At 39.4% G+C, this 13,024-nt stretch overlaps 1 protein-coding gene across 2 annotated transcripts in view; it reads left to right on the forward strand.

The window, feature by feature from the left end:
- PHTF2 (putative homeodomain transcription factor 2) overlaps nt 1-13,024 on the forward strand; it is a 179,897-nt gene that overhangs the window by 100,159 nt on the left and 66,714 nt on the right. Inside the window, exons 3-4 of one of the 2 annotated variants that reach the window (XM_066354457.1) lie at nt 3,750-3,806; nt 4,121-4,132. In XM_066354457.1, the coding sequence (XP_066210554.1) occupies nt 3,750-3,806; nt 4,121-4,132 (69 nt within the window). The remainder of the gene's footprint in view (nt 1-3,749; nt 3,807-4,120; nt 4,133-13,024) is intronic. The other variant, XM_066354458.1, reaches the window with a different exon arrangement.

Raw genomic sequence — 13,024 nt, forward strand, 5'->3', positions numbered from 1 at the left:
CACTCATCTTCTGATGGGCACTTGGGTTGTTTCCCAATCTTGGCTATTGTAAATAATGCTGCAATAAACATGGGGGTGCATTTCTTCTTTTGAATTAGTATTTCAGGTTTCCCAGAAGTGGAATTACCGGGTCATAAGGCAGTTCTATTTTTAATTTTTTGAGGAATCTCCATACTGTTTTGCACAATGGCTGCACCAGTCTGCATTCCCACCAGCAGTGCAGGAGGGTTTCCTTTTCTCCCCATGTTCACCACTCTTGCTGTTTGCTGATTCATGATAGTCACTCTGACAGGTGTGAGATGATTTCTCATTGTGGTTTTAATTTACCATTCTCTGATGATTAGTGACGTTGACCATCTTTTCATATGTGTAGTGGACATCTGTATGTCCTTTTTAGAGAAGTGTCCTTTGCCCATTTTTAAATTGGATTGTTTGGAGTTTTTGTTGGTGTTGAGTTTTATAAGTTCCTTATAAATTTTGAATAAAACCCTTATCAAATGTATTGGGGAATATGTTCTCCCATTTAGTGGGTCATCTTTTCATTTTGTTGATAGTTTTTTTTGCTGTGCAAAAACTTTTTAGTTTGATGTAATCCCATTTGTTAACTTTTTTGTTTTCCTGTTTTTCAGATATATCAGAAAAAATATTGCTATGAGAAATGTCCAAGATTTTACTGCCTATACGTATTTTCTTCTAGGATTTTTATGGTTTCGAGTCTAACATTTAAGTCTTATTCCATTTTTCTTTTCTTCTTTTCCAAGTGAGAGGAGAGGAGCTAGAGAGACAAATGCCCACATGCACTGCAACTGGGATCAATCTGGCAATACCCCATCTGGGGCCGATGCTCTGCCCCTCTGGGCCATGCTTGCAACTGAGCTATTTTTAGCACCAGAGGCAGAGGCTTAGGGGAGCCATCTTCAGGGCCTAGGCCGATGCACTTGAACTAATTGAGCCCTGGCTGCGAGAAGGGAAGTGGGAGAGAAGAGAGAGGAGGAGAGGTGGAGAAGCAGATGGTTGCTTCTCCTGTGTGCCATGACCTGGAATCGAACCTAAGACATCCAACACTCTACCACTGAGCCAAATGGCCAGGGCCTAAGTTTAATTCCATTTTGAGTTTACTCTTCTGTATGGTCTAAGAATGTGGTCTAGTTTCATTTTTTGCATGTAATTATATTTGTTCAATTTTCTCCAACACTGTTTATTGAATAAACTGCGTTTACCCTGTTGTATATTCTTGTCCTTTGTCAAATATTAACTGACTGTAAAGATGTGTTTATTTCTGGGCTCTCAACTATGTTACATTGATCTATGTGTCTGTTTTTATGCCATTAACATGCTGTTTTGATTACTATGGTAATGTAGTATAGTTTAATATCAGGTAGAGTGATTCTTACAATTTGTTCCTTTATTTTTACTGCCTATATGTATTTTATTCTAGGATTTTTATGGTTTCGAGTCTAACATTTAAGTCTTAATATATAGAGAGAGGGACAGCAGGCAAGAAGGGAGAGAGATGAGAAGTATCCATTCTTCGCTGTAGCACCATAGCTGTTCATTGATTGCTTTCTCATATGTGCCTTGACCAGGGGACTCCAGCTAAGCCAGTGACTCTTGCTCAAGCCAGCGACCTTGGGGTCTTGTCTGTGAGCCTGCACTTAAGCCAGCAACCTCAGGGTTTTGAACTTGGGTCCTCTGCATCCCAGGCCAGTATTCTATCCACTGCGCCATTACCTGGTCAGGCTTGTTCTTCTTTTTCAAGTTTTCTATTGCTATTTGGAGTCTTCTGTGTTTCCACACAAAATTTTGAATTATTTGGTCAAGTTCTGTGAAATATGCCATTGGTATTTTGATAGGAATTATGTTGAGTTTGTAGATTTCTTTGCTTAGTATGGACATTTTAATGATGTTCTTAATGTTCATGAGCAAAGGTATATGCTTCTATCTATTAGTATATCCTTTGATTATTTTTTCAAGTCTTGTAACTTTCTGAATACAGGGTTTTTACCTCCTTGGTTAAATTTATTCCTAGGTATTTTATTTTATTTTATTTTGATGCAATTATAGGTGGGATTGTTTTCATAGTTTCTTTTTTGTGGTAGTTCATTATTGATACGTAAAAATACAACTGATTTCTGGATATTTTATATTGTGCTGCATTACTGAATTCATTTATCAGTTCTAATAGTTTTTTAGTGGAATCTTTAGGATTCTCTGTCTATATACAGTATCATGTCATCTGCAAATAATGACAGTTTTACTTCTTCTTTTCTAATTTGGATGCCTTTTATTTTTTCTTCTTTTCTGGTTGCTATGGGTAGGACTTTCAGTACTATGTTAAATAAGAGTGGTGAAAGTGGACATCTCTATGGTGTTCCTAATCTTAAGGGAAATGCTTGTAGTTTTTCCCTATTGAGTATTATGTTAGCTGTGGGTTTGTCATATATGGCCTTTATTATGTTGAGGATGTGTGTTTCCTTTATTCCTACTTGGCTGAGAGTTTTTATTATAAATGGATGCTGGATTTTGTCAAATGCTTTTTCTGCATCTGTTGATATGATCATATAATTTTTTTTTACTGAGACAGAGTCAGAAAGGGACAGATAGGGACAGACAGACAGGAAGGGAGAGAGATGATGATCATATAATTTTTATCCTTTGTTTTATTTATGTGGTATATCAGGTTAATTGACTTGGAGAATTTTTATCAGCCTATTATCTCAGGAATAAATTTCACTTAATCATGGCATATGATCTTTTTTTTTTTTCCTGTTGATTTGAAAAAGAGAGGAGAGGAGAGAAAAGGGAGAGAAGGTAGAGAGAGAAAATGAGGAGCATCAGTTTGTTGTTTCTCTTAGTTCTATTTATTTGTACACTTGTTGCTTCTTGTATGTGCTCTGACCGTGAGTCAAACCCACAACCTTTGGCCCACTGGTTCAACACTATCCACTGAGCCACCAGTCAGGGCTGTTATATGACCTTTTTAATATATTGCTGGATCTAGTTGCTAATTTTTTTAAGCCTCTTTTTATTTTTTTAAAGATTTTATTTATTCATGTTAGAGAAGGGGGGAGAGAGAGGAGGGGGAGGAGCAGGAAGCATCAACTCCCATATGTGCCTTGACTGGACAAGCCCAGGGTTTCGAACCGGCGACCTCAGTATTCCAGGTCAACACTTTATCCACTGCACCACCACAGTTCAGGCTAGTTGCTAATTTTTTGTTCAGGGTTTTTGCATTAGGTATATTGACATATAATTTTCTTCTTTATAGTATCTTTAACAGGTTTTGGAGTTAGGCCTTGTAAAATGAGCTTGAGAGTCCTGCTCCTCTTGAATTTTTTGGAATAGTTTGAGAAGGATAAGTGCTAGTTCTTTGAATTTTTGGTAATATTTACCGTAAAGCCATCCAGTCTAGGACATTTGATTTTTGGGAGTTTTTGATTACTGCTTCAGTTTCATTAGTTGTAATCATTCTGTTCAGATTTTCTGTTTCTTCTTGATTTAGTTTTGGAAGATTATATGTTTCTTGGAAGAGAGCTTCCATTTATAATGAGTTCCGATGTGATACTAAAAGTGCTGGTCCCGAAACTACATTTTGAGAACCACTGAAATGGTCACAGAAATCTAGGACAGAGCTGAAGCTACTCTGCGCTAAGTGAATGCTGAGTTGCTTGTAATGCAGAGTTATACCTATAGGGTGGGTACACACAGTGATACTTTAATGTAGTGTTATGTTTTATTTATTTTTATAGATTGGAGCATATGATCAACAAATATGGGAAAAATCTGTTGAACAAAGGGAAATCAAGGTAATTTGTTCATTTTGTATACTCTGAAATATAGTTCTATAAATTGATTATTAACCATATTTTATATATCTTTCCATATACTTTTAAGGTATAAAGTAATATTACTCAATCCAAACTTTTAAATAAAGAAGTAAGCTCTTAAGATGGCATAGTTCTGTGTCTTCTGACTTTCTATTTGCTTTTAGCATATTTCTGTTCTTTTAAAATTTAATTTTTAATGATTATTTTTTGTCAGCTCTTTTCCCCTTTCACTTGTCACCTTATACTTCTAGTTTGCTTTTCCTCCCTTTTGATGCTGTCATTGTTCTGTACAGTTTATTAGACTGGTAAGTGTTTCAGGACTTTTCCTGCCTGAGTGATCCTCTGCAAATGTTGCTCTTTTTAATTGAGATCTGCTTTTCTGTGCTACTAACAGAATGACTTGGATGCAAATAGAGGTGTTGAAAATTTGGTCACTTTAAAAAAGAATATAGGAAAATAAAACATTAATTAAAATGTTTTTGTAGTTGATAGTTTCTTCTTTGAATATGTACTTACGCTGATAAGTTGTTCTCATAGGCTACCTTGCTAGCATGAAAACTATATTTTTAACTGAATTTGTTTTTTCTCAGCAATCACTCCTTCTTGGTAATAAGATTTGTATTTTTCATTTGCATAGGTAATACTAATAAGTGTGGTCCTGCACGAGCTAAATTTAATCTGGGCCCAGAGAATGTTACTTGAGTTGCTTGACATTTTTTATTTTTTACAGAAAAGTTTACATTAGATTGAAAATTATTGTATTCAGTTAACTTAAAAATCTTTCCAAAAAACTTAAGTGTTTAGATAATTTAGTCATCTGTAATGAAGAGCAAGATTGTTTGCCATTTGTTAATTTTAATTTTTAAACAATTTTCATGAGGAATTAATACATTTAACAGATTTTAAGTAAGTACCTACGATGTGTTAAATAGCAGATTAAATCATAGGAAAAAAATAATGAAATAAATAAATTATAATTTAGTTGGTGAGATACATAATTGTAAACGAGACTAATCCAGTTAAGAAAAGTGTGTATAGGTCTCTTTTGGGGAGCTCAGGGGAAGCAGCCCTGCAGAGGCTAGGAAAGACAAAGGAAGTGTGACTTACGAGCTGAGTTTGAGAGACGTTAGGGAGAATGAGAAAGTTATTCCACACAGAATTCAGAATATATGAAAATACACATAAAGATAAGAAGGAGCATGGCTCCTCAAGAAGTCTGATTGGGCCCTGGCCGGTTGGCTCAGTGGTAGAGCGTCGGCCTGGCGTGTAGAAGTCCCAGGTTTGATTCCCGGCCAGGGCACACAGGAGACGCGCCCATTTGCTTCTCCACCCCCCCCCCTTCCTCTCTGTCTCTCTCTTCCCCTCCCACAGCAAAGGCTCCATTGGAGCAAAGATGGCCCGGGCGCTGGGGATGGCTCCTTGGCCTCTGCCTCAGGCGCTAGAGAGGCTCTGGTCGCGGCAGAGCAACGCCCTGGAGGGGCAGAGCATCGCCCCCTGGTGGGCAGAGCGTCACCCCCTGGTGGGCATGCCGGGTGGATCCCGGTCGGGCGCATGGGGGAGTCTGTCTGACTGTCTCTCCCGGTTTCTAGCTTCAGAAAAATACAAAAAAAAAAAAAAAAAGAAGTCTGATTGGTAATAAGTTGCGTGGAGGAGGAAGATTAGGAGTAAAATTAGAAATGAAAATGGAAGTCACATCATGAGATTGACTGCCTTCCAGTGATTGGAAAACAGTAGGAGAAGCATTGGACAATTTTAAGCAGAAAAGTGTACCTGATGAAAAATTAGTTTTTCAACTTTACTAAGTGTGATGGCAAATACTAGAACAGGAGCAGATTAAAAATTCTGTTTTAGAAATATCCTGGTGGTATGTTGGTAACAGATTTAGGTGTCCTCAGTATGTAAAGTGTACAGTATATGTATGTGTGGTTTTTTTGTTTGTTTAGTATTTTTCTGAAATGAGAAGTGGCAGCCAGGCAGACTCCTGCATGCGTGCAACCGGGATCCACCCAGCATGCCCACCAGGGGGCCATGCTCTTCCCATCTGGGCCATTGCTATGCTGCAGCCAAAGCCATTCGTAGCGCCTTGAGGCAGAGGCCATGGAGCCATCCTCAGCTCTCAGGCCAGCTTTGCTCCAATGGAGCCTTGGCTGCAGGAGGGGAAGAGAGAGATAGAGAGAAAGGAGAGGGGGAAGGGTGGAGAGGCCAATAAGTGCTTCTCCTGTGTGCCTTGGCTGGGAATTGATCCGGGACTTCCACATGCCAGGCCAATGCTCTACCACTGAGCCAACCAGCCAGGGCATATGTTATGTGTCTTATATATTTTCTACATTAAGTAGATATAGCTATAGGCGTCAGTGCATTTACTCTGAATGATGAAAGAAGAAAACTGAGAATGAAATATTGGGAAGCATCGGTATTTAGTGGGTAGGTAAAGGAAAGAGAAGAGGTAAATGAAGGAAGAGACCAGAAGTAAGAGATCCATGAGACAGTAGTCTGGTGAGTTGAAATAGGCAAAAGTTGGAATAGTCAAGTAAATAAAGAGCACCAGAGAGGTCTAGTAAGATGCCTTAAAATCTTTTATTCTTTTTGACAGTCTTGAACTTCTTGGACAGGGAATATTAAATATTCTGAGAGGTTGTGTTATCAGTAGGCACATTTGGATGTTTTTGTTTGTTTGTTTGTATTTTTCTGAAGCTGGAAACGGGGAGAGACAGTCAGACAGACTCCCACATGCGCCCGACCGGGATCCACCCGGCACGCCCACCAGGGGCTACGCTCTGCCCACCAGGGGGCGATGCTCTGCCCCTCCGGGGCGTCGCTCTGCCGGGACCAGAGCCACTCTAGCGCCTGGGGCAGAGGCCAAGGAGCCATCCCCAGCGCCCGGGCCATCTTTGCTCCAATGGAGCCTTTGCTGCGGGAGGGGAAGAGAGAGACAGAGAGGAAGGAGGGGTGTGGGGGTGGAGAAGCAAATGGGCGCTTTTCCTATGTGCCCTGGCCAGGAATCGAACCCGGGTCCCCTGCATGCCAGGCCGTCGCTCTACCGCTGAGCCAACCGGCCAGGGCCTGGATGTTTTATGAAATGTAAAACTTAAATATATATATAAACAGTTTTTTAGTTTTAAGCCACTCATCACAAATTATGTAATTTCCTCATTTCTAAAAATTTATTTATTTTCAAACCCTTATGTGGAGTGCTGACTTTCAATAAATTGCATCTAGGGAGCTGCTCTGCTACCTACAAAACCCCAACCCAGAAGCAGGTCGTCTAGGAATGGTTTGGTTCCACACAAACGTGCTTTGTGTGACCAAGGAGGGGGTGGCCCTCTTTCCACTTCCTGAGATGAGGAGCTGTTCATACTGGACCCAGTACCTGTAATTTCCTCTTTTTTAAAAATATTTTTTTTAATTGATTTTAGAGAGAGAGACAGAAGCATGGATCTGTTCCCTGACCAGGAGTCAAACTGGTAACCTCTGTACTTTGGAATGGTGCTCCAACCAACTGAGCTATCTGGCCAGGGCACTCTTTTTTTTTTTTTTTTTAATGCCAAGGTGAAATGTGAACATTTGAATACTATTAAGTAATTGAGAGTAAATTTCCTCATTCTTTTCATTCTTCTTTTCCAAGTGAGAGGAGGAGAGATAGACTCCCACATAAGCTCCGAGTGGGATCCACTGGGCTACCCCCATCTGGGGCCGATGTTCTGCCCATCTGGGGCCCATGCTCGCAACTAAGCTATTTTTAGCTCCTGAGGCCAAAGGCTACACTGAGCCATCCCCAGTTCCCATGCCAACGCGCTCAAATCAATTGAGCCATGGCTGTGGAAGGGGAAGAGAGGTATAGGGTGTAGGGTGGAGAAGCAGATGGTTGCTTCTCCTGTGTGCCCTGACCCGGAATCAAACCTGGGACTTCCACACGCCCAGTTGAGACTACCACTGAGCTAACTGGCCAGAGCCAATTTTCTTATTTTTAAAAGAATTATTTTAATTCCTAAATAGAGGTTAGTTAGCATAAGGAAGGGTTATATTAGTTTCTTACTGAGCTGACAAGATGAATTTAAGGAAGGCTAAGACCTGAACTTGTTTCTGAAATATGTCTGCTTTTAAAAATAACACTTTATAATATATAGTAAATAATTAAAGTAGTATTAAATAGTATTAAAGCTTACTCTTGTTATTCACTGTGTTGACAAGCCTAAAACCATCTTTTTTTTTGGAACAGAGAGACAGGAAGGGAGAGATGAGAAGCATCAATTCTTCTTTGTGACACCTTATTTGTTCATTGATTGCTTTCTCATACGTGCCTTGACTGGGGAGCGGGATGGGGGGGGCTGCAGCAGAGCAAGTGACCTCTTGCTCAAGCCAGCAACATTGGGCTAAAGCCAGCAACCATGGCATCATGTCTGTGATCCCATGCTCAAGCCAGCAACCCCACTCTCAAGCTGGTGAGCCCGTGCTCAAGTCAGTGACCTTGGGGTTTCAAACCTGGGTCCTCTGCGTCCCAGTCCGACGCTTTATATACTGTGCCACCGCCTAGTCAGGCTAAAACCATTCTTACTAAACCTTCTAGTGGAGGCATATTCTTTATACTTTAGGATAATTCTGTATTTATTCTAAGAAAGGTGGACAAGTGCATAACTGGTATATTACTGTTAATATTTGGTTTAAAGAAACAAAAACACTGTACCCATGGCATAGAGAATATGACATGGATACCAAATGCACTGAGTTTATCCATCTATGTTGTTGATTTTTTGCTCATATGTCAAAGCAGTGAGCAACAGCTAAAAAAATCAAAGAAAGCCATGACATTATTTTTCTTGAAAATGTTTGCTTTTTTTAATTAAAAGCCCGGAGTTTATATTGGTAAAGCGTTAAGTCTTTTGTTAGTTGCAAACTTATTTTTTTAAAACATTATAATGAAAAGCTTTTATTTTCTGATCACCCTGACTCAAATATAATATTAAATGTGGAATTTCCCCTTGGTTTAGTACCTAATAGAATTTTTTTTTTATTTTTTTTTTTCATTTTTCTGAAGCTGGAAACAGGGAGAGACAGTCTGACAGACTCCCGCATGCGCCCGACCGGGATCCACCCGGCACGCCCACCAGGGGCGACGCTCTGCCCACCAGGGAGCGATGCTCTGCCCATCCTGGGGGTCGCCATGTTGCAACCAGAGCCACTCTAGCGCCTGAGGCAGAGGCCACAGAGCCATCCCCAGCGCCGGGCCATTTTTGCTCCAATGGAGCCTTGGCTGCGGGAGGGGAAGAGAGAGACAGAGAGGAAAGCGCGGCGGAGGGGTGGAGAAGCAAATGGGCGCTTCTCCTGTGTGCCCTGGCCGGGAATCGAACCCGGGTCCTCCACACGCTAGGCCGACGCTCTACCGCTGAGCCAACCGGCCAGGGCAGTACCTAATAGAATTTTAAAGTTTCAGCAAAAAGAACTGAGTTATTTTATAGGGCCCTAGCTGGTTAGTTCAGTCGGTTAAGAGCATCCTCCCAAAATGACAAGGTTGCAGGTTCCATGCCCAGTCAGGGAACACCCAAGAAGCAGTCAAAGACTGCATGACTGAGTGGAACAATAAATGAATGCTTCCTTTCTTCTGTCTCAATAAAAATTAAGCCCTGGTCAGATAGCTTGGTTGTTTGGAGCATCCTCCCAGAGCACGGAAGTTGCTGATTCGATTCCCCAGTCAGGGCACAGACAGGAGCAGCTTGATGTTCTTGTCTCTCTCTCCCTGTCTCTCCCCCCCAAATTAATTAATTAAAATAAAAAAATAAAGTCTTTATAGAGGAAAAATGGAATGGAGGAAACCAAACAGGATTTCCAAAAAGTATTATAAAACTGATGATTACATTCTTTAATGGAGTTTAAATGTTATAGCAGTTCCATGCATGGAGGTCTGGATCATTTAACAGAAGTATTTTCTAAACATAAACAGTCCTTTTAAGCTTTCATACCTCAACATTATCTGTGTACTTATACTTTTTCTTTTTAATTTTTATTAAGTGAGAGGCAGAGAGGCAGACTCCCGCATACGCCCGGACAGGGGTCCACTCGGCAAGCCCACTAGGGGGTGATGCTCTAACAATCTGAGACCGCTGCTTCATTGCTCTGAATGGAGCTATTTCAGTGCTTGAGGTGAGGCCATGGAGCCATCCTCAGCACCCGGGGCCAAATTGCTCGGACCATTCGAGCCATAGCTGTGGAAGGGGGTGAGAGAGAGAGAAAAAAGGGCAAAGGGTAGAGAAGGAGATGGACACTTCTGTGTGCCCTGACCAGGAGTCAAACCCAGGATTTCCACATGCTAGGCCGGCACTCTACTGCTGAGCCAAGTGGCTAGGGCCTATAATTTTTTTTTAATTCAAAACTTCATACTATTTGTGTCATTGTCCTGTAGGAATGTACTGTATGGATTTAAATGTATATTTATTAGAGAATATATTATTTGAATTTTTGGAGATGAATAGTATTAGTAGTACTTGATTGTTTCTAATTAAATTAGTAATTTTTAAAATTTTTTTTTAAACTTAATTTCATTTTTTGTGTGTTCACTTAAACTTTTTTTTTGTTGTATGTATTTTATTTTTCTTCTTAAGTGAGAAACAGGGAGGCAGAGAGACAGATGCCTGCATGCCACTGGAGTAGGATTCACTCGGCAAGCCCCCTGTGGGGCGATGTTCTGCCCATCTGGGGCAGTTACCCCTGTTGCTTGGCAACTGAGCTATTTTAGCGCCTGAGGCCAAGGCCATGGAGTCATCCTCAGCACTTGGGGCCAACTTGCTCCAACTGAGCCATGGCTGCTGGAGGGGAAGAGAGAGATAGTGAGAGAGAAGGGAGAGGAGGTGTGGTGGAGAAGCAGATGGTCATTTCTCCTGTGTGCTCTGACCAGGAATCAATCCCAGGACATCCACATGCCGGGCTGACACTCTACTGCTGAGCCAACTGGCCAGGGCCATATTTTCTTTTATTGAGATAATATTGGTTAATAATGTTATACAAGGTGTACAACATAATTCAGTATTTATATACATTATAGTATGTTCGCCACCAAAAGTTTATTTTCACCACTTAAAAATTTTAAGAGTCCATAATTATAGTTAGTACTGAAAGCTATGCTATTTTTTATGAATGTGGTGTACTCTAAACCAATTAAAAATTTTACAGCTTAAAATATATACTTAATTAAAATAAGATTTTACAAATGCTTACATCTTGGTGTTAATATCTTTTATTTTTGTCAACAAAATAATTAATGTTAGAAAATTTATCAATTTTTTTTTAAACCCTCGAAATATTCTGATAGATTACCTTGAAGGGGCAGTTTTATCAAAACTGGTAATTATATTTTGACTCTACAATGTAACTCAAATACTTTAATGAGATATAAAGAGGAGGCCTGACCTGTGATAGCGCAGTGGATGAAGCGTCGACCTGGAATGGTGAGATCGCCGGTTCAAAACCCTGGGTCTTACCTGGTCAAGGCACATATGGGAGTTCATGCCTCCTGCTCCTCCCCCACTTCTCTCTGTCTCTCTCCCTCCCCCTCTCTAAAGTGAATAAATAATAAAATAAATTTTTAAATAAAAAATATATATAAAAGAGGAAATTACATATAAAAAGTTTAAGTACAATGAACGATAGAAAACAACATAATTGTATAAATCAAGATAATTTACTGCTTCTCTTACAAGGACAAAGTTTTTAAAACAATCTTGATAAAAACTTTAGGTATACAGTAGTAAATTAAGTTTAGATTTGTCCTAAAACATTGCCTATAAGGTTATTTTCAAGTTATTTATTTATTTTTTTAGTGAATTGGGCTGACACTAGTTAACAAAATTATATAGGTTTCAGATACACAGTTCTACAACACCTCATCTGTTTTCAATTTATTGACACTAATAAAGGTTAAATCATAATAACGTCATACTAAATCTAAATAGTGCTCTATTAATGAAATTTTGTTAAATGTATGTATTGTTAGAATTATATTTCCAATTTAAAAAATATCAGGAATGATTTATAGTTTGTCAGCCACTCTGTTGTAACATTAAAATGGGAAATGAAGTACAGATACAGTTGCTTCTCATTATTCACAGTGATTATTGTCTGTAAAGTCACCATGAACAATGAATTAGTGAATACTAACTTGCTCCTAGGAGAAATACAGAGTTAGGTTCCTGCAAGCCTCAACCTTTTCGTCAGCTGGTCAGTACATAACCTTATTTTATGCATGTTTCTATTGAAAAACCCCTTGTTTTATATGTATTGTTGGTTTCATTGATTTTATGGCCAACACACTATAACTATGCCTGAATAGAGATTATCTAACACACATTTTCTCAGAGGCACATCGCAGCCTTTTTGCACTTAGAAGCACTAGATAGCACTTCAGCACTATGCTTGGGACCATTTTAAACAACAAAATTACCAACAAAAGCCCTCACAATGCAAATATATCTCATATATATACAGTACTAAATAGACTGTGAAAAGGACACTTAATGAAAATATTGAGAGCTGAAACATGAAGGCAGAGCATTGCCTTGTTTGACCTCAGCTGGGCATGTGCATATTGGGTGGCTCAAATTTTTTGTCAGAGTCACTCTGTACATATCTGCAAATGACTACAAAAGCACAGGAGTGTTGATTTGGGGATACAAATACATTTTAATGAGTAGGTGAGTTTGCAAACATAGAATCTGTGAATATGAAGATCAATTGTGTATAAAATTTTATGGATATATCCTTAACCCAGTTCCTTTCTTTTGTTTTCATATCTTTCTATCTCTGGGTCATTTGTAACTTCAGATGGACAGACTTGTTGTAGGGGTTTAAGTGTTAATTGCATCTGGATTTTAGGGAACATTTTTGGTTTAAACATCTCAGTTAATTTTGAGCTCAAATGTCCTCTGCTTTTAGATGTCAACAGTATTTAATCAAATTTTTACTTTAGGTGATCATTGTTAGTTACTTAGATTAGGATCAAACAAAGCATTGAGTAGTTACTTGGTTAGTCGAATGAATAATAAATCGTCTAAACACTGTGTCATCTTTTAGCACTTGGCTCCTGAGTAGTTTAGCCTAAGCTCTTCTAATTCTTAACATACTAGACTTGAGTTACAAAGTGTAATTTATTTTTTTCATAGTTATCTCAGTAATTTGGATCCTCCACCCTTACTCCCATTTCTGTACAC

The sequence above is a fragment of the Saccopteryx leptura genome, chromosome 12, assembly GCF_036850995.1.
Source record: "Saccopteryx leptura isolate mSacLep1 chromosome 12, mSacLep1_pri_phased_curated, whole genome shotgun sequence".
NCBI classification, from domain to species: domain Eukaryota; kingdom Metazoa; phylum Chordata; class Mammalia; order Chiroptera; family Emballonuridae; genus Saccopteryx; species Saccopteryx leptura.